The sequence below is a fragment of the Podarcis erhardii genome (assembly GCF_964252035.2).
Source record: "Podarcis erhardii genome assembly, chromosome: 18".
Classification (NCBI taxonomy): Eukaryota; Metazoa; Chordata; class Lepidosauria; order Squamata; family Lacertidae; genus Podarcis; species Podarcis erhardii.
The window spans coordinates 3,976,423-3,996,537 of record NC_138516.1 but is presented as its reverse complement, the minus strand read 5'-3'; the positions used below and the strand labels follow the sequence as shown (position 1 = coordinate 3,996,537).

At 49.6% G+C, this 20,115-nt stretch overlaps 1 protein-coding gene across 13 annotated transcripts in view; it reads left to right on the top strand.

The window, feature by feature from the left end:
• PTPRS (protein tyrosine phosphatase receptor type S) overlaps positions 1 to 20,115 on the top strand; it is a 309,039-nt gene that overhangs the window by 214,825 nt on the left and 74,099 nt on the right. For 9 of the 13 annotated variants that reach the window (XM_081845987.1, XM_081845982.1, XM_081845991.1 and 6 more), the window contains exons 10-11: positions 1,415 to 1,556; positions 19,642 to 19,947. In XM_081845987.1, coding sequence (XP_081702113.1) covers positions 1,415 to 1,556; positions 19,642 to 19,947 — 448 coding nt within the window. The remainder of the gene's footprint in view (positions 1 to 1,414; positions 1,557 to 19,641; positions 19,948 to 20,115) is intronic. The other 4 variants (XM_081845994.1, XM_081845993.1, XM_081845985.1 and 1 more) reach the window with 1 other exon arrangement.

Sequence of the window (20,115 nt, the reverse complement as noted above, 5' to 3'; positions counted from 1 at the left end):
CTGAGGATGGTAAGCAAATAAAATAATACGTGCCCCTCTCCGCGACATCGGTTCGGCTGAAAAGGGTTTTTGGATAGAAATCCAGATCTTAATCATAAAGGCGGCCGAGTCGTTTACTCTCGGCTGCCGGAAGAGTTGCAGCTCATAACTGGAAGAGCGTAAATATCGACCGGCGACATCAAAAAGTTTGGCAAAGTGCTCCTTTGGAGAAATGAGCACAGAAGCCACGTGCAGAAGATAAAAGGGCATTTGAGAATGCGCAGAAAGCGTTTGTTGACTCTGCTGGTATAAAAAGATGGTGCCTGCTCCCCAGCTATGCTGAGAGGTGTAGTGTTAGAGCGCTGGACCGGACCTGGAAGAGCTGGGTTCGAATCTCCGCTCAGCCATGAAGCACGCCAGGTGTGACCGTGGGCCAATCACAGCTCTCAGCCTGACCTACCTCTCAGCGTTGTTGCTGTGGGGATTAAATGAAGACCAGGGGGTTACCCCGTGAATGCTGCTTTCAGCTCCTTAGAGAGAAAGGGGGGTGTAAATCCAGTAAAAACTAATAACTCAAAAAGGCCCATAATATATGAATCGCTCTGTCTCAAAAACCTGTAAAAGAGAAACGGAGTATTAAGATAATCTGTGTGTGCTGTTATCGAGCTGTCCTAAGCTGCCTCCTTGCATCTACAGTGGTACCTCGGGTTACATACGCTTCAGGTTACATACGCTTCAGGTTACAGACTCCACTAACCCAGAAATAGTGCTTCAGGTTAAGAACTTTGCTTCAGGATAAGAACAGAAATTGTGCTCTGGCAGCGCAGCAGCAGCAGGAGGCCCCATTAGCTAAAGTGGTGCTTCAGGTTAAGAACAGTTTCAGGTAAAGAACGGACCTCTGGAACGAATTAAATACTTAACCCGAGGTACCGCTGTATCCTGTTTGTTTCATTTGTATATTCAAAAATGTTTAATATACTTGTTGTTTTTAAGTGTAGTTCCCCCTCAGACCACCCCCGCCCCCCCTCTGCTAGTTTCAGATGCTGCTGAATTGCAACTCCCATCACCATCAGCCATGCGACTCACGAAATCATTTAATTGTACAGTTTGAAGGGGACCCCTAAGGCTCATCTAGTCCAACCCCCGGCAATGCAGGAGTCGCAGCTAAAGAATCCCAGGCAGGTGGCCACTGAACCTCTGCTTAAAAACCTCTGCGGAAGAAGAGCTGACCCCCCTTTCCAGGGCTGACCCCGTTCCATGCTGCTGAGGCTCATGGGAGTTGTAGTTCGGGAGCAACACAAACGACGCGTTCGCAAGAACTGAACATTCGTTGCATGGAAACGGGTGTGCCTCTTGTTCCTGTTCACACTTTTTGCACTTTGGTTTGTCTCCCCGTCTCCCCCCCAATCATCTCCCCGCTGACCCCCTTCTGCAGACGAGGACCTTTGACCCTGTGACCTCGTTCACCGTGAGAGACCTGAAGCCCAACACAGAGTATGTCTTCAAACTGGCTGCTCGCTCGGCCTTGGGCATTGGGGCCGAAACCCCGGAGGTCAGGGAGCGAACCCTGCAGGCTAGTAGGTGTCTTTTTTTCCTTTCCCCAAAATTCTCCGCCAGTGGGGGGGGAGGGAATCCATTGTCTGGGAGGAGGTGCGGATGCTGGTCACGGGATGGTGAGCGGGGGAAGGGGGCGCCGGAGGGCGGGCATGGGAAGCTGTGCGACTCAATTCGGTCCTTTCGCCTGCTCTCACCCCCCTGGCACTTAATCCGAGGGTCTGTTTTGCTCTCTGGGCTCCGTTCGGTCCAAAGCAGCTGGTGATCATGCGTGTTGTGTGGAAGTGTAGGCAGGTGGGCAGCCCGCCCTGGTCCCTCTGTCCGCACAGGTGTCTGCATTTAAACCCTCGTTTGCAGAGGGCACAGGTGCATAGCTGTCAACCGTCCCTTATTTGGCGGGAAAGTCCCTTATCCCAGCGCCGTGTCCCGCTGCTGTCCCTTATTGATGATGTCCCTTAAATTTCTCGGGTTTCAAAGGAAGCGGCTCCTCTCCCTCCCTCCCTCCCTGCCGGCCAGGGAGGAGGGAGACTCCAGCTGTGTTGCTTGGCTGCGTTGCTCACCCAATAAGGAGTCTAAGAACGACTGGGGGGTGGAGCTTGCATGCCTTGTGCCAATCAAATCGGCCTTGTTGCCTGGGAACTCGCCTTTGCTCAGCGCTTCCCAGCGGAGAGGTGACGGTGGTTTTCCTTGCTGCATCCCCTTTGTCGGGTTGCTGCGCTGTGGGAACCACCGCTTGAGGCTTCGTTGGGCTGCTGGCTGGGCTTTCTGCCTTTGGCTCGGAGGGGCTCAGAAGTTGAACATACCTGTGCTTGGAAAATCCCTTATTTTGGCTGCTGATCCCTTATTTTCAAATCTGTAAGTTGACAGCTATGCACAGGTACCTCTTGAAGGAACTGATGATACCTGTTTGCACCAAGGGAACATTTGTCCCCAAACCGGAGATCAGCTGCCTGCTTCCTTTAGGTTCTGAGCCATTTCTTTCAAATTCCAGTTCGTTGCCAAACTTTTAAGTGGCAAGAGGACCACCTGTAGCTGATGGGCAGGGTGGATGGCTTGGGATGAATGGATACGTGGCCTCTTAGTGGCCCATGAGGGATAGGGTGTAAGAGTTGCTGTTGTCCCTTATCGGGTGCCTTGTGCCTGTTTGGCAAGAATGTCCCTGCACTGGTGCTTTTGCCAACCTGCGCCTTCCAGGTGTGTTTCGAACTCAAAGCATCTGTGGTGCGGGCCGAGCCACCCCCCTCTTCGGCTGCATTCCCACAGCGGTTTGTTCCATTTCCGTGGCTTCCGCCTAGCTGCCAAGTTCGTATCTTGAACTCTCGCACAGCGTAAAAGCCATCCGTAGCCGGACGAAGAGCGCGTTCATTCGCTCGCTCGCAGGAAAGGAGAAGAAGAGTTCGCCGGTTATACGGAAACTGAGCACGAAACCTCTGTTTGGCTGTAGCTCTGGGTGTGGCTTTTACGCTGTGCCGAAGCTCAAACGCAACGTGGGGAATTGGCCCCTAGGGAACTCAGCCACTGAGAGGAGCACATTGACAGCCACACGGGGCTCGTTGTGCAGAAGAAAGCAACAGAGCTGAAGGGGAAGGAAAATGGCTGGGAGCCAGTGCTCCTTTCTCGAACCCCGCTGCCCCGCCGGCCCGATCCCTTGCCCATGATCCACGATGCTTTCTAGCCTTTAGGACAAAGGCAGCCTTTCGGCCACCCTAACCCCTGAGTGGCGGAGGGCGCTGGGATTAATGGTGACACCAGGATGCAATCTGGTGGTGGTTTTAGTTTAATGGATTGTCTCCCTTCGCTGTTGTTTCCCCCCTCCCCTCCACCCACCTCTCCCCCACCGCCACCGGGGATGGCCACGATCCCTGGCTGGCAGCACTGCAACCTGGGCTTCTCACGGATCTTTGCTTTTATTATTTTTTTAAGAAACAACAACGGACGAGGTGGTTTTCACACACACAGGCACAAACATAACACACACAAACCCTCCTTTCTTTCTCTCTCTCTCTCTCTCTCTCTCTCTCTCTCTCTCCCCCTCACTTTTTATTTTCTATTTTTCCAACCGCATGATTGGCTGTGGCAGGCTGTTCTCTGTGTCTCCCTGTCCTCTCTTTACTGTTTTTTTTAAAAAACAAACAACCCACAAAAACTTGGCCAGGGCTTCAGGGTAGCCGTGAACGGCGTGGGGTTCCTTTGGGTTGGAGCGGAAAGCAGTCATTGTAGAGGGTTCTCCTCCTCTCAAGGAATCCTGCATTATCTCACCACTAGGCAACTGCCTCCCTCTAACAGCCTTGAAGAGTCGATTTTTCTCCCCACGCTTCCTGTTGGCTCAGTTGTCTATTCCTTGGCTTGATTTGGACGACTCTTCGTTTCTGTTTTCTCCCTGACTTCCACACCTCGACTCTACCCTTGCCCTCGGGCATCGTGGCTTCTGCACAGCGTGAAACCGGAATCGTAGGTGCTGTTCTCACATGGGTTATGCCTGTGGAGGATGCAAAATTACTGTATTTTTCGCTCTATGGGACGCACCGGACAATAGGACGCACCTTATTTTAGAGGGGGGGAGCAAGAAAAAAAAAATCTCCCCCTCTCTGCTCAGCGCCCCTTCAGCAAAGCGGCAGGAGAAATGGAGCCCCTTTCATTTCTCCTGCCGCTTCGCTGAAGGGGCGCTGCGCAAAGAGGGGGAGAATTTTTTTTCTTGTTCTCCCCCCTCTAAAACAAGGTGTGTTCAACTGTGCTGCCCCCCGAGCTTGTGGGGCTGGCGGTGGGGGGAAGCGCTGCTTTCCTCCACCACCAGCCTCAAAGATCCCTGAAGCCTCCAGAGCCCAGTGCGAGTTCCCGCTGTGCTCCGCAGGCTTCGGGTTCCTTTTGCTGAAGCCTCTGGAACGCAGCAGGAACTTGCACTGCGCTCTGGAGGCTTCAGGTGCCTATCTTTGAAGCCCAGAGAGCGAGAGGGGTCGGTGCACACCGACCCCTCTCGCTCTCCAGGCTTCAGCGAGAGCAACACGAAGCCTCCGGAGCGCGGAAGGAGCGCTCCCTCTGCACTTTGGAGGCTTCGCGTTGCTATCGCTGAAGCCAAGGAGCCTGCATTCGCTCCATAGGACGCACACACATTTCCCCTTCATTTTTGGAGGGGGGAAAGTGCGTCCTACAGAGCGAAAAATACGGTATCTCTGTGCTCTTTGAGTGAAAATCCAGCTTGTTTTGTGTTTGGGCGGGAAGCAGGGCTTTCTCTTTCTCTCTCCCCCCCCCCCCATTTTTAACCTTTATTAATGCTACTAACAAGCCAGAAATGTGGTAGCAGGGTATTACTGCCATTGAATTCTACTCAGTATTGATCCAGAGCAGATTCCAGTGTATAGTTAGCAGAGTAACAACTTAAACATGTTGCAGGATTCCCCAAAAATAGACCAGAGGCAAATAATATTTCATCCAGCAGAGCTTTACTAAAGGCAAATGAGCATAATGGTCACAAATCCAATAGAGTCAGTATTGGCACTGTCCATAAGAAAACCAGTTGCAACACACTTAACTTATAATAACTTGTAATAAGTCTAAATCTTAACACTCTATACCAGGCATAGCCAAACTTGGCCCTCCAGCTGTTTTGGGACTACAACTCCCATCATCCCTAGCTAACAGGACCAGTGGTCAGGGATGATGGGAACTGTAGTCCCAAAACAGCTGGAGGGCCAAGTTTGGCCATGCCTGCTCTATACGGAACACCACACCAGAAGGAAGAGAGATAAAAAGAGAAAGTGAAACCTTCTGGCCTTCAGCATGACCTTGACAGAAAGATATAACAGGACCAGTTTAAGCCAGCGGTACTCAGCTTCTCGGAAGGAATAACCCAAACATCAGGAACCTTCTGCTTGTTTCTTTCACACAGAGAAGCTTCCAGAACCCTCTCGAATTAAGTAGAATAGGAAAGATCTCTACATATCAGCTCAATACTTCCTGTGCTACGAAATGCAAGCTGACAATTATATCATACAAAGCAAGCAATAAATAAATAATAAGAGACAGAATGAGTGATGCACCAGTACAGATCCAAACATCCATATTACTCAGGTGGCATGGATGGTGAATGCTGAGCATCAAAGTCCAAAGCCTAGAAAATGAAGTCCCACCAGAGGACATAAAAATGTCCTGGATGCTCCACGCCCCTGGATACATGCAGTTTATGTTTGATTTTCTTCCCCCCGTAATAGCCAAAGTCAACACAGTCCTACGCAGATTTTTCAAAGTTTACCACCGCTGGACAATCGAACTCCTGGCTCCAGAGAGCACCCACGTCAAAAGTCCTTCAGAGCAACAAGCTTTCATGTCGTCCGTCCACGTACTCAGTAATGAGACTAATTATTTGATTATTTCAGAAATTTATTTGAGTACTTGGGACCAGAATAATGAAACCAGAGGGCATTCCCACCAAAGATAATAGAATGCCCCTCAAGAGTTCACTACCATTCCAGCAATCCTGTGTCGATTGCGATGTGATCAGAGATACCCGCACAGTTGTGTGATGCCATCTATGCAGAACAGGGCCTTTTCTGCGGTGGCTCCCGTTTTGTGAAATGCTGTCCCCACGGAGGCTCACTGGGCGCCTTCACAACATATCTTTAGGCGCCAACCAAAAGCAGGCCCTTGGCTAATTAAACCATCAATGACCTTATATGGGTTGTTGCTTCATTTGTCATTATGCTGTTTTTTGTGTTTTTATACAGTAAAGCAGTCTGAGGATGAGAGATGGTCTATAAATTTAATAAGTCAATAAATAACTTTGAGGGAACGTTCCCTCACATATCGTGAAACAGGTTTATAGGATTTAGCTGGACTTTTCTCCAGCGAAGGTATAGTTTATTCTCCACATTTTATGTAATCAAATTTGTCCCCTGGCAGTTATACCTGAGCTAGGGACGCGGGTAGCACTGTGGTCTAAACCACTGAGCCTCTTGAGCTTGCTAATCAGAAGGTCGGCGGTTCAAATCCCCGCGACGGGGTGAGCTCCCGTTTCTCTGTCCCAGCTCCTGCCAACCTAGCAGTTTGAAAGCACGCCAGTGCAAGTAGATAAATAGGTACCACTGCAGCAGGAAGGTAAACGATGTTTTCATGCGCTCTGGTTTTCATCACGGTGTTCTTTTGCACCAGAAGCGGTTTAGTCCTGCTGGCCACATGATCCAGAAAGCTGTCTGTGGACAAACACTGGCTCCCTCCACCTGAAAGTGAGATGAGCGCCGCAACCCCATCGTCGCCTTGGACTGGACCTAACCGTCCAGGGATCCTTTACTTTTTGCATATACCTGAACTGCTTATATCCAGATACGATTTTAACCTGGAGTTTCCACCTCCATTCTCCTGCTCTCTGCTCTTCCCAACAAACCTATAGAGGCTGCTCTGCATCAAAAGCACCTACATGCTAGGAAAAATTGGAGAAAGGTGTCTGCAGAAAGCCAACAGAAGCTCTTTTAAAGCTGAGCAGATGTCCCTTTTGGATTTTCTAAGAATTAGGAAGCTCTGGATTTTAGCAGGAAGAAGGTTTGGGGCAACAGCTCTTTCCGGTGAATGTTGTACGAATGGGGGTGAGATTGATGGGTGCACAAACGGTACCCTAACGCACGTTAAGCTGAGGTGCGGATGCGGATGCGAATAATGGCGTAAAAGGTCTTCAGCCAAAACAGCGCTCAGATGATAACGAATAGTGGTTGTTGCCTCTCCCCAGAAACTGTGGAGTTTGCTGGCGAATGACAGGAAAGGAAGATAATTTCTGCTTTGGTTTTTCTCCCCCCTTACTTTTGCGTATAAAACCTACGTCTTAGAAATACAACAAGGCTATAGTAAAAGGTGTAAATGTTGTGGAAGAATGGTGTTTGGGTCCAGTCGATGGTAGTTAATTGAAAATCTACGGGGGGATCTAGTTAAGTTACATAGATGATTAGATAGATAGATAGATAGATAGATAGATAGATAGATAGATAGATAGATAGATAATAATGATGATGATGATAGAGATAGATAGATAGATAGATAGATAGATAGATAGATAGATAGATAGATAGATATGATAGAGATGAGAGATGATGATAGATAGATAGATAGATGATAGAGATAGATAGATAGATAGATAGATAGATAGATAGATAGATAGATGGTAGATTGATAGATAGATAGATAGATAGATAGATAGATAGATAGATAGATAGATAGATAGATGATAGATAGATGATGATGATAGATAGATAGATAGATAGATAGAGATAGATAGATATAGATGATAGATAGATAGAGAGAGAGAGAGAGAGAGAGAGAGATAGATGATAGATAGATAGAGAGAGAGAGAGAGAGAGAGAGAGAGAGATAGATAGATAGATAGATACGATAGAAGAAAAGAGATGAGGTTGTTTAGTTGGATGGATGGATGAATGGATTATAGAGAGATAGATGATAGATATGATAGAGGGGGAGAGAAATGGGGCTAGAGAGATAGATGATAGATAGATAGATAGATAGATAGATAGATAGATAGATAGATAGATGATATAGATGATAGATAGATAGATAGATAGATAGATAGATAGATAGATAGATAGATAGATAGATATAGGTGATGATAGATAGATAGATAGATAGATAGATAGATAGATAGATAGATAGATAGATGCCTAGATAGACGGATTTAGAAGATGTCTTGCTTGGAGTCATCTGATCCATGGTAAAATCTTTGCGAAATCTCTCCCCCCCCCCCCCACATACACACCATTTATATTTTTGCATCCTCCACAGTTATAAATCTGCCCCACAGCAGCAGGTCCTATGAGGACAACAGCCATCCAAATAATCTCAACCAAAGTTTTTCAGAGGCCTCGCGTGCTCGTGGCAGTGGTGGTGGCGGTTCTGTTGCCTTCCTGTTAAATGTTTGGTTCTCATATCTGTCCCATGTGAAACAAAGGGCGCGGGTAAAGAGGTCTTCTCTGGTGGTTTTCCGCAGGCATGCTGTTTTGCTGCTAACGGAGGAAATGTCGGAGATGACCCGAAAATGGGTCTTTGTCTTGTAGTGCTGTTGTTTGTTGGTTTGGTTTGGTTTTGAAAAATGAAACAAGCATCAGTAGAAGAAGCAGTGTGGGACCGCGGTTAACCTTTCGACTCAGTGCTTGCCTCCTTAAAAGAGGAGGACCCCTCCCCATCACAACTTAGGAGAGGCGTCCCTGGAAATCCTTTAGGAGCTCAGGAACCAGGGGAGAAGTTGGCGATGGTTCTGGGCTTGCTTCAAGCTTGCATGTACCCCTTGGAGAGACCCTCTCACCACATTTTGGTTATTTTGTGTGTGAAAAGCACCTAGGTTTTCGTGATGGGGTGTAGGGATATCACAATTTCTCTCCCTCTCTTCCCCTTTCTCTCTCTCTCTTTCTCTCTCTCTCTCTTTCCTTCCTTCCTTCCTTTCTCTCATTAATTAGTTCAGAGAGGATTTGCTTCCTGGCTTGAAGACCTGGTTTTGGGTTGGGGTGGGGATAAGAAGAGGAGCGGGGCTTTGTAACGTGGTCTTGTAACGTGGTGAAACCAATTCTTTTTGTTTCCTGGCTGGCTGTTGGAGGAACGAGTTCAATTCTTCCCTGATCCCGGCGGCATCCTTCGGCGCTCAGACCTCCCAGCTTGGGACAGGCTTTTTGTGTCTCTCCTTTACCCACCCCCATGCAGTCCGTCCCCCACAACTCCATACAGCTCCCTCCCCGCAGTCTTAACATCATGGCGAAACCCTTTCCCCCTTCTCTTTCTTCTCTAGCTAGCATGCCTGTTCAAACGCATGGGGAACCAGAGCCTTGTAGATTTTATTTCTCCCTTCCTTTCTCTTTTCTGGGCGTATCCGCAGGGGCTGTCCTCCGTAGTGCTCAGATCCTCCCTCCCTGAGAAAGTTTACGTCCTGCGTCGAAGGCGCTGCGATACCGCTTCAGAAAAGCATGGCTTCTTCCCCCAAAGAATCCTGGGAGTTGTAGTTTGCTAAGGGTACGGAGAGTTGTCAAGAGCTATTCCCCTCACAGAGCTACAATTCCCAGAATGGTTTAAAAGCCAATGCCTCTTCGCAGGGAACGATGGGAACTGCAGCTTCACAAGGAGAGGAAGAGGCCCCCAAACCACTCTCAGGACCCTTAACAAACTAAAGTGTGGACAGGATCCGTTCCAGAGGTCTGGTCAGAACCCAAGGTTTCTGCAACCTGAGGACCGCTTCTGCGCATGCACGGTCTACTGCCTCTGCGCATGCGCACATGGTGAAATCTGGTAAAATACTTCCGGGTTTACTGCGCACGCATCCTGAAGTTTACATAACGTGTACAGATCTCCCGGGATTATTTGGGGGAATCCATGGCTGTTTAAATTGGGATTACTAAAATGGAATTAGACTGCTTTAAATGTGCACTGTGAATGCAGCCTAAGTTAAATTAAGAGTATCATAGAATCACAGAATTGGAGAGTTGTGAAGGACCCCAAGAGTCATCTACTCCAACCCCCTGCAATGCAGGAAACTTTTGCCCAGTGTGCTGCTCAAACCCACAACCCTGAGATTAAGCGTCTCGTGCTCATGGTTTTTTTTAAACAGTGTTGATATTAATGAACCTACGGTATGAATATCATACCTTAGGTCCATTGATGGACCTATGAATATCAATGGGATCTGCTCTGAGCATTGCTAACATTGGATTCAATGTCTACTCTTGAGAATTAGTAACATTAACTGCAACTCTTTGTTTTTTCCTTCCTTGGTGTGCAGAGAGTGAGCTCTGAAAATATGGACACTGTAGTATTCTGTCATTCAGGCTAACCCAGGCGAAAGCAAATTCATTCGCTGCTACTGATTGCTTTTCAGCCTATTGGCTAGTGCCAGTGTCGTCACCCGACACTCACAGCAAGGTGCATTGCATTTTCCTTGTGATTCTTTTTTAGTAAGGTTCGCCAAGGTTAGTCTTCCCCAACGTGGTGCCCTCCAGATGTTGTTGGACTCGGTTTCCCCTCAGCCCTACCCAGTGTGGCTGGGGATGATGGGAACTGGCGCCAGAACACATAACACCTGCCCTGATTGAAGAAGCTCCTAGGTTCAGGGGCTTGGGCAGGTGCTAGCAATGCCAGCCCTGACGCTAGAGTAGGGGGAAAATACCAAACCTGTCTTCCCACCATATGTATAAAGTGCATCAATTCCCCAAAAGAATTCAGGGGGTTGGACTGGATGACCCCAGGGGGGCCCCCATCCAATTCTACAATTCTGCGAAATGTCTTTGCATGCAGGCCCTGTCTTCCTTCATAGTTCCGCCACTGCTCCACTGGCAGAACAGCAATAACTGAATTTGTTCCTAATTCACCCCCAGCTTCCCACTACCCTATTAGAAAACATTGTTCAGAAAAGCTGTTTGCACGACCTGCAAAGGGAGATAAAAAACGCGACAAAATTGAAACCAGGAGCAGCTATTTAGGCACATTTATTCGGAATCCAGTTGAAACGATTCTGTTCAATTAATTCAGCAAAAGTAGAACTGTAGAGTGGGAAGGGACCCTGAGGGCCATCTAGCCCAACCCCCTGCAATGCAGGAATCTCAACTAAAACCTCCATGGAAGATGGCCATCAAACCTCTGCTTAAAAAGCTCCGAGGAAGGGGAGGCCACCACCTCCTGGGAGAGACCGTTCCACGGTTGAACAGCTCTTACCTTCAGAAAGTTCTTCCTTATGTTTAGCTGAAATCTCCTTTCTTGTAACTTGAAGCCATTGGAGAAAACTATAGCTTGCTCCATCTTCCATATGACAGCCCTTTGAAGATGCGGGTGGCGCTGTGGTCTAAACCACTGAGCCTCTTGGGCTTCCCGATCAGAAGGTTGGCAGTTCGAATCCCCGCGACGGGGTGAGCTCCCGTTGCTCGGTCCCTGCTCCTGCCAACCTAGCAGTTCGAAAGCACACCAGGGCAAGTAGATAAATAGGTACAGCTCCGGCGGGAAGGTAAACAGCATTTCCGTGCGCTGCTCTGGTTTCGCTAGAAGCGGCTTAGTCCTGCTGGCCACATGACCTGGAAAAACTGCCTGCGGACAAACACCAGGTCCCTCGGCCTATAAAGCGAGATGAGCACCCCAGAGTCGTCTTCGACTGGACTTAACTGTCAGGGGTCCCTTCACCCTTTACCTTTGTTGTCTCCAAATATCTTGATCCAGGGATGCCGGCCTCCCTGCCGCCCCCTTGCCAATTCGTACCCCACTAGATAATCCCACCCCCACTTTGGAAACCCCTGTACCAAGCCTGTGCTGGATTTCCAATAAAACCTTCCTAGAATTGTGGTTTGATGCTAAAGCCTCTGGCCTTACGAGAAGCCAGGATAAAGCTTCAATACGGATACACCCTTTTCTTATTCTCTCTCTCTCTCTCTCTCTCTCTCTGATTTCATGCTTCTCTTTTCTTTCCCTCGCCCCCCTGCCTGCGATTCTCCTCCGTCTCAGCTTTTCACACGCAAGCATGCATGGTTTGGGCAAGATTTCCTTTTCCTACCCCCCCCAACCATCCTACCCCCGCATGCCAGCACATCCCGCCGCACCATTTTCCGTGCTACTCCGCCAGGGTGGCGTTCCCGAGCATCAAAAACCCGTTTTTTTTGTTTAAAAAAAAATCCATTAAACTAAAGGTAAAGTATTATTTTTTGATCTTGCAAAAGAATTCTGCCTTTAACTCTTCAAGTACCAGAGACAGTAGACTGTAGAACACCTGGAGGAAAATCTAGTAGAACGAAAAGAAAATTGGCTGGGAGGGACCTAAAAAATAATTTTTTAAAAAAGCAAACCAGATCAGTGATTATTGGTGGATATATTGCCATTTCTAACCCAACAGTAAAAGTGACAGATTTGGGCTCTGCTCTTGCTGGGCAATTGGTTCCCTTAGAAATAATAATAATAATAATAACAACAACAACAATTTCTTTTCAGTATTTTTGGGAAGCGCTAACCCATTCAGAGGACTTTCACGGGCGTGCAAAGTGCACGGGACAGATTTGTAGGGAAACAGTGAGGGCAGGATAAAGAGAAAGCCCCCGCCCCACCCCTCCAGAGCTTTTAACTCTGTTGAAAGCGCATTTAAGGGGAGAAAAGGTTGTCTTTGCGATTTAGAACTCTTTAAAGAGTTGCAAGCTTGCACACACCCCCTCTTTCTGCGCCTAGAATAAGCCAGTGACATCGAACAGATGTATGCAAAGTCTATGGTACCTAAAGGGTTAAAAACAAACGAACAACAACAAGTAAAGCCACTTTGCATTTGGTATATGGCAACTCAGTGAAGGGGCCCGATTCTTGAGGCCTGGACAGTCATCTTTTAAGGCCGCGTGAAAGCGGCCACAGAAGGTGAGTACTGGCTGGTCTCAAGCGGATTCACAAATACAGCCCAACCTGTTACCTTTCCCACATGCTCGGCACCCCTCTCTCTCTCTTGGCCACGCTCCACGCAGCTCTGGGTACGCTCCCCTACTCCTGGCGGCCTTCGGGAGACCCCATGGGGGGTTGGGGGAGGAAGGAGGCGCAGGACAAGTGAGCTGGAGGTGGGCGAAGGCTTGTTTCGGAGCTCTCTCCAAAGTTCTGACCTCGCTCCAGTCGCTGCAAAACCTCCTGCGTCCTCTGTCGGGAATGGCTGTCTCTCATGCAACGCACACATGCAGACCGGCACCCCTGGATTTGCACAGGTTGGGCTGGATTGTGATGGAAAGGCCATGAAACCCCTCCGAAGGGGTTCTCCTGCGCAGACGATGCGGTCCAGACAAGTAGGAGCTGTGGTTCTTCTGCCTCCCCTGCTTTGCTTGGATAGGAGGAGGTCCCCTGCCTCCTCGCCTCTTTCCCTGCCTCTCTAAGGAAGGACGGGCGTTCACACATGCACACGCACACCGTGTCTTCCTCTCGGAGCTCTTAGAGGGGTGAGTGAGCAGGGCCATCCTCTGGAATAGCAGGACAGCCAAAGAAACTCTGCACTCTGCTTTTATTTTTATAAAACATTATTTTGGACCGGGGCTGGACTCTTTTTGGTACTGGCTGGGGGGGGGGTGGCTCAGAATGCAAACAGAAAAAAAGGGGGGGAAGAAGTTGGGTAGGTGAGGCCAGGTCTGACTCTGCAGTGGGTTTCTGGAAAGTTTTAGCTGAAGAACCGCCCCATGGTTACAGGCAGTTGGAAGACCCAGAGTCGGCATGCGAGGGCAGCCGCTTTTAGGCATTGAGAAGAAGTCTTCTCCCTGATCAGAGCGAAAGGCGGGTGAGTTGGGCGCCGAGGATGAGAAAAGACGCAGGGAAAACACTAAGGATGAGTTATTCTGCATATTCCGAAGCTAAGCAATTTACCGTATTTTTCGCTCTATAGGACGCATTTTTCCCCCTCCAAAAATTAAGGGGAAATGCGTGTGCGTCCTATAGAGCAAATGCGGCTAGCGCTCCGTCTCGCTGTTCTAGCTTGGGGTTAGCTGTGCAAAGCCTCCACAGGGCAGTGGGGTGCCTTGATCCCGCTGCGGAGGCTTCAAAGGCTGCGCTCTGGGGGCTTCGGGCACCTATCCGCAAGTCTTCGGAGCGCAGCAAGAGTTCCCACTGTTCTCTGAAGGCTTGCGGATAGCCGCCTGAAGCCAGGAGAGCGAGAGGGTTCGGTGCCCATCGATCCCTCTTGCTCTCCAGGCTTGGCTTCGCTGGAGAGGCACTGCACAGTTTTCCCTCTCTGCACAGCGCCCCTTCAGTGAAGCGGGAGGAGAAATGGAAGGGGCTCCATTTCTCCTGCCGCTTCGCTGAAGGGGCGCTGAGCAGAGAGGGGGAGAAAAATTTTTTTCCTGTTCTCCCCATCCTATGGTCCCGTGTGTCCTATAGAGCGAAAAATACGGTAGGTGCTTCGGTTTAAAGACAACAGGATGCCAGTTCTGCCCTGTAGAAAGGAAAACGCAACTCGGAGCCGCTCCAGAATAATGCGTTGGAGCACTCCAAACCGTTTGCCCGCGCCCCCGCCACAGAAAATAGTAGACCTAGCTGAAAGGCAACCCGCAGAGATCTGCATTTAGCACTGCAGTGTAAAACCAAGAGGCCGAGGAGGAAACGGAAACTGTTCTGAAGAGGACGCATAAAGCCCTCCGTTCGAATCCCGACATCTCCTGGTCAGGACGGGAGAGACTCCTGCCATGTGACGGCACCGTCCCCCTGTGGATGAGGGCTGTCTTTGAGAAAGGCCCAGATGGTGGGGGCATCAAGTGAGTTAGTGTCTCGTTCTTTCGAAGAGGCAGACCGTTGGAGGAATGCCTTAGAAACCCACCAGGAGTGCGGTCTGGTCTCCGCCGCACCAAGCGCCCTTGTACTCTCGTAAGAAAGTCTTATAAAGTTAGCCGATGCGCGGAAGGTAGGTAAAACAGGCTACGAGGACTCTGGAAGTGCTTGATTTATACTTTTTTTTGTATAACTAGAGAGATTATTATTATTATTATTATTATTATTTTATTTTGTTACAATCATTATTTCCCTTCTTTTGAATTCGTCCCCCCCTTTAATGCAGCGACTTGCTTTCGTTACTAATTTTCCGTTGCTGCCCCAAGCTTGCTGTTTGCTTTTTAGTGCCGTCCCCCACCCACCCCACCCCAGCTTTCTTCTGAATGTCTGGTGTGTTGGAAGAACATTAATCCAGGGGTTGCTGATGGGCTGTGTTAGCAAGTTGCTTGGACTTTTTTACTCACAAAGCGGTGCTCTAATAAAAAGGCTCAAAGGCCTGGATGTGCCCACTATGCTGTGAAGGTCTGTGGAAGCTTGCGAGGGTGGGGGGGAAGAAGAGAGATGAGGCCCTAAAATGCACCTCCCCAAACCTCAAAGTTACAAGAGGAACCCCGTGGCCTCTATCTAGAGTTGGTTTTGGAGGATAAAAGACAGCTAGCCTAGGCTGCTTGTGACCTTAATAGCGTACAGCGGACACTCGGGTTACGAATGTGATCTGTGCGGGATACACGTTTGCAACCCGCAGCGGCATGCCTGCACACGCACGGGGTTGCGATTCTGTGCTTCTGCGCATGCGCAAAGTGCGATTTAGTGCTTCTGCGCATGCGTGACTGCCAAAACCCGGAAGTGACGCGTTCCAGTACTTCCAGGTTTTGGCGGTCCATAACCCAAAAAAACACAACCTGAAGCATCTTTAACCTGAGGTATGACTGTACTTAGTTACAGGTACAAACACCCCTTGGCTAATTTAAGAGACCTCCATTTGGATTGCAACCCCGATTTGCAAAGTAGGAAAACTTTGCCCCTCTCCCTCCGCCCCGCCATGGTCCCGATCTAGAGCACTGTAGCTTTGCAGTACCAAAAAAATGTCTCATCCGAATTAATGGAAGCATTGTTTTATTTATTTTTGTATTGGGTTGGGGAAACGAACCCTACAACTCAAGGGGAAGAACGGGGCAGTTAAGATCACAAGCTGGAGCAGTGCCAGAATTTGGGGGGTGGAGGGGGGAGAAGAGAAGAATATCGTCTCCAAATTCAGAACTCAACTCTCTCTGTATCTCGAAAGCAGCTTTGTAACAAAGCCCGGTGGATGTGTATCTAGCACAGCCAACTTTCTGTTTAGTTCTGCCTAATCTCAGTATTCATTGAAATCCTGGTTCAACCCAACAGCTGTATTCCCACCTGAGCTGGGAGATTTGGGGCATAAATTTAGGAGGAGAGCAAAATCAGAACGATGGATCCAGAGATTCATCACATGTGATAACTGATTGACGCTGTGTGATTGTACTCATTTTCAGAGTAGACCCCTCCAGCGTAAGTCAGAGGTGACCCATTGAAATTAATGGATGCAATTTACTTAGGCCTGTTCATTTCGGTGGGTCTACTCGTGAGTAGAGCTTAGTTGGCTATAACCCTTCTGTTGCTCCAGGAAGACCCTCCTGATTTCCCTCTCCCTGCTGAAACAGGGTAGGCTGTTCTTCCCCATATTTGAACAACTTTGGGGGAAAGAAAGAGGAAAATGCAAAATTGCCATGCAAAATTAGCACCGTAACCCCAGCGTGCTAATTCTTCCAGCAAATCTTTACACCGTGAGCCCTGCAGCTCTTTGGCAACTGGGGGACTTGAACTTCGTTTGCATATCAGACCTGGAAGGAATTGCTTGCTGGGTTGCAGCGAGCCCTCCAAAACCCCTTTTGAGCAGGTGTTCAGCAAGAGGAAGGGGGGCTGAGGACCACTGTGGGTCAGCGACAGAGCATCTGTTTTGCATGCACAAGGTCCCGGGGTCAGGCATCTGGCATCTGCTAGTAGGGCTGAGAATGTCCAATGCCTGAACTTCGGGACAGCTGCCACAGTGCTAGCCACCACTTTAGAGAGCCCAATGGGACAATGATCTGACTTACTTTAAGGCAGTTTCCTGTAAATGCCAGCTCTCCACTGGGAACCATGAGGACTAGAACAAGGGTCAGCAAGGTTTATCTTGCCTGGGCCGAATCAGTCCCGCAGTGATCCCTCCTGTGATTTTCAGCATCTGTGCAGACGCAATTTTCGGTTTTGCGGAAGCGAGTCCCCTGCACTGGTTTAGTGCAGCACGCGAGCGGGCAGCTCGGTTCGGGGGCTGGTCAAATGACCTCCGCAGGCCACTTCTGGCCCACGGGCCTTAGGTTGCAGACCCCTCGACTAGAACCTTACACTTGCAGGAGGACCACAGCTCCATGGTAGAGCACAGGCCGAAGTTCCCAGGTTCAGTACCAGCACCTCCAGTTAGGACTGGGAATGCTGCCTGCCTGAAATCGGGCAGAGCTTCTGCCACTCAGTGTAGTCCGCCCTGCGCCAGATGTTGCAGAGGCACAAGGCAGGTTGCTGTGCTTCAGTGTAGTGCTCAAGCTTTTAATGTTTGATGTATTACAGTATTTTAATATTTTGGGGGAAGCCACCCAGAGTGGCTGGGGAAGCCCAGCCAGATGAGCGGGGTATAAAAAATAAATTATTATTATTATTATTGTTATTATTATTATTATTATTATTATTATTATTATTATTATTATTATTATCTGTCAGAGCTGCCCCTTGGTCCCAGCTCACAAAGGACCAACGCCCGGCTGTAGTTATGTACAAAAGTCTTTATTGAAGTTCAGTTTCCATTTCAAAGCCGCAGCGTGCCGCTCTACGTCTTAAAGTCTAGACCGGCGAAGTCCCGTCTGAGTCTCCGCCCCCCTGACACCAGTTTAAGACTCTAGCCTTGCCCCACCTCTTCCTTCGCTCCTTCCTCCTCTGGGCCCTCCTGCCCGCTGGGGTTTCATCCTTTCTGGACTCTTCTGACGCTGACCCCCCTGATTCTTGCCCCTCCTTCCGGCGGGCTTTAGGACCTGGTTCCCTATCCGGGCTACCTGCTGTGCCGCTCACCTGTACATTTGAACTTGGCGCGTGCGCCCAGCCGGCAACCTTCCTCTTGACCGTTCCCTCGCTCTCCGATGGAGGCGTGCGTGGCCAACCCTGACTCATCTTCTCTCGCTGGTGGCGAATACGCTGGCCCCAATACCTGGGACTCTTCCCCCCCACTACGCTCTGGTGGGGAAGCTGGTCCTGATCTCCAACTGCTGCTCTGGGAGTCCCCGCTGGCCCCTTGCTTCTGGGGTGCCCCCCTTGGGGCCCCCCTTGCCCTGGCCATCGGCGCCCCCTTCTGTGAATCTTCCGATTCGCTGGAGAGGCTCATGGAATCTCTCGGGCTACTGTCCTCTTCTCCTACGCTGCCCTCGGATTGCTCCCCCTCGCTCTCCATCTCCTCCCCTCCCTGCGCTCCCGCTGCGTCCCTGACATTATCAGACGGAGGGACCCCCTTTGCAGTTCTTCCCTGGGGGGGAATTGGCAGCCGGGAAGCGGGGAAGAAAAAGTTGCCCTCCGTGCTCCAGCCTCCAAATAGACTTTTGCAGATAAAGGCCGCATCTTCCCCAAAGCAGCAGAGCTACTCGGGAGTAAGCAGCACCGCCTGCCGAAATGTGTAGCAGCAGACTGGACTGCTTAATAGTCAAGTAGATCTGATGGCCTTTCTTGGTCAAAGGATCTGTCGTCTGCCCATTTTGTGTTCCTGCTTCAATTTTCTGCTGGCCTACGGCACCTGCGGAAGTTTCTCTTCCCCGTGTGAAGAACTGGAGGAGATGTCCAATCCTTTGGACCGGGGAGAACCGAGGGAAATTTCCCCTTGCTACTTTTGTGGAAGCACTGCAGAGAATCGCAGCAGGATCCACCACCTACGTGGGTTTTTCCCCTATTTAAAATGGGCACAATCTCTTCTGGCGTGGGGAGGGGGGACCCTGTCTCCCTGTCCACCAAATCCACGTAGATGAGTAATTCTGACTGTTGAGCTTGGCCACATTCACACCGTAAAGCTCTGTGCTGCCGCTTTAAACAGTCGCGGCTTTCCCCTCGAAGAATCCTGGGACCTGTAATTTGTTCCTAGGCAAACTCCGACCCTCCAGATGTTTGGGACTACAATTCCCATCATCCCTGACCACTGGTCCCGTTAGCTAGGGATGATGGGAGTTGTAGTCCCAAACATCTGGAGGGCCAGAGTTTGCCTATGGCTGTCCTAGGAACGCACAGCACCCTGAACCAATTACAGGTCCCAGGATTCTTTGGGTGCTCGAAGTGGCGTCGCAGCACTAGAAGCACACAGTGCAAATTTGGCCCTAGATAGATTCTGTTCCGAAGGAACGGGCAGGAGTTAAATCTGTAGTGGCCTTACAAGCAGTTGAGAAGAGACCTTTGCCTATCTGTGCAAGCCAATTATTTTGCTTTGTACGATTCGCATCGCAAGACCCTCCCTCGCTTTGTTTCTGTTGCAATTTTGGCTTCGTTCGTTTTGGTTTGTTTGTTTATTTATTTATTTAAAGGAAGCAGAACTCCGTTTCTTTCTTTTTTTAATTTCACCCCCCTTTTAAATTTTGTCCTCCTAAGCCAAATTTTCGTACGTTTCGTTTTAGATTTTTTTGTTATCATTTTTCCTGTTTTTTCTTTTTCCCCCTTCCCCATCTTTTGTTGTTTTCCTGACCCGACCCCCCCCCCTCCCGCTGTCCCCAATACCTCTCCCCTTCCTCCTTGCCCCCACCCCGAACTTCCCCTACTGCTCCCTTCTTCCCTCCTCCCACCCAACAACAGAACCGTCCGCCCCCCCTCGAGACGTAAAATGTGTCAGCACCAGATCCACGGCCATTCTGGTAAGTTGGCGGCCCCCTCCAGCCGAGAGCCAAAATGGCGTCTTGAACGGATATAGCGTTCGCTACCGAGCCCTGGACTCAGAGGACACGGAGCCAAGAGAGGTGACCAACATTCACGCTAGCACCAATCAGATCCTCCTGGAATCGCTGGAGAAGTGGACCGAATACCGGATCACTGTGGTGGCACACACGATGGTGGGACCCGGGCCAGAAAGCTCACCGGTCATCGTCCGCACCGACGAAGACGGTAATTGGTTCCTCCGCTTCTCTGTTGAGCCTCCTGGAGAGTTAGGCCAGAGATATTGGGTGGGGCAAGGATGGAGGGCTGGGTCAGGGCTGTCTTACCCATCGGTGCTAAGGGTGCATAGATAGATAGATAAACTTTATTCGCATTAGCCAACGGCCATAGCAACAT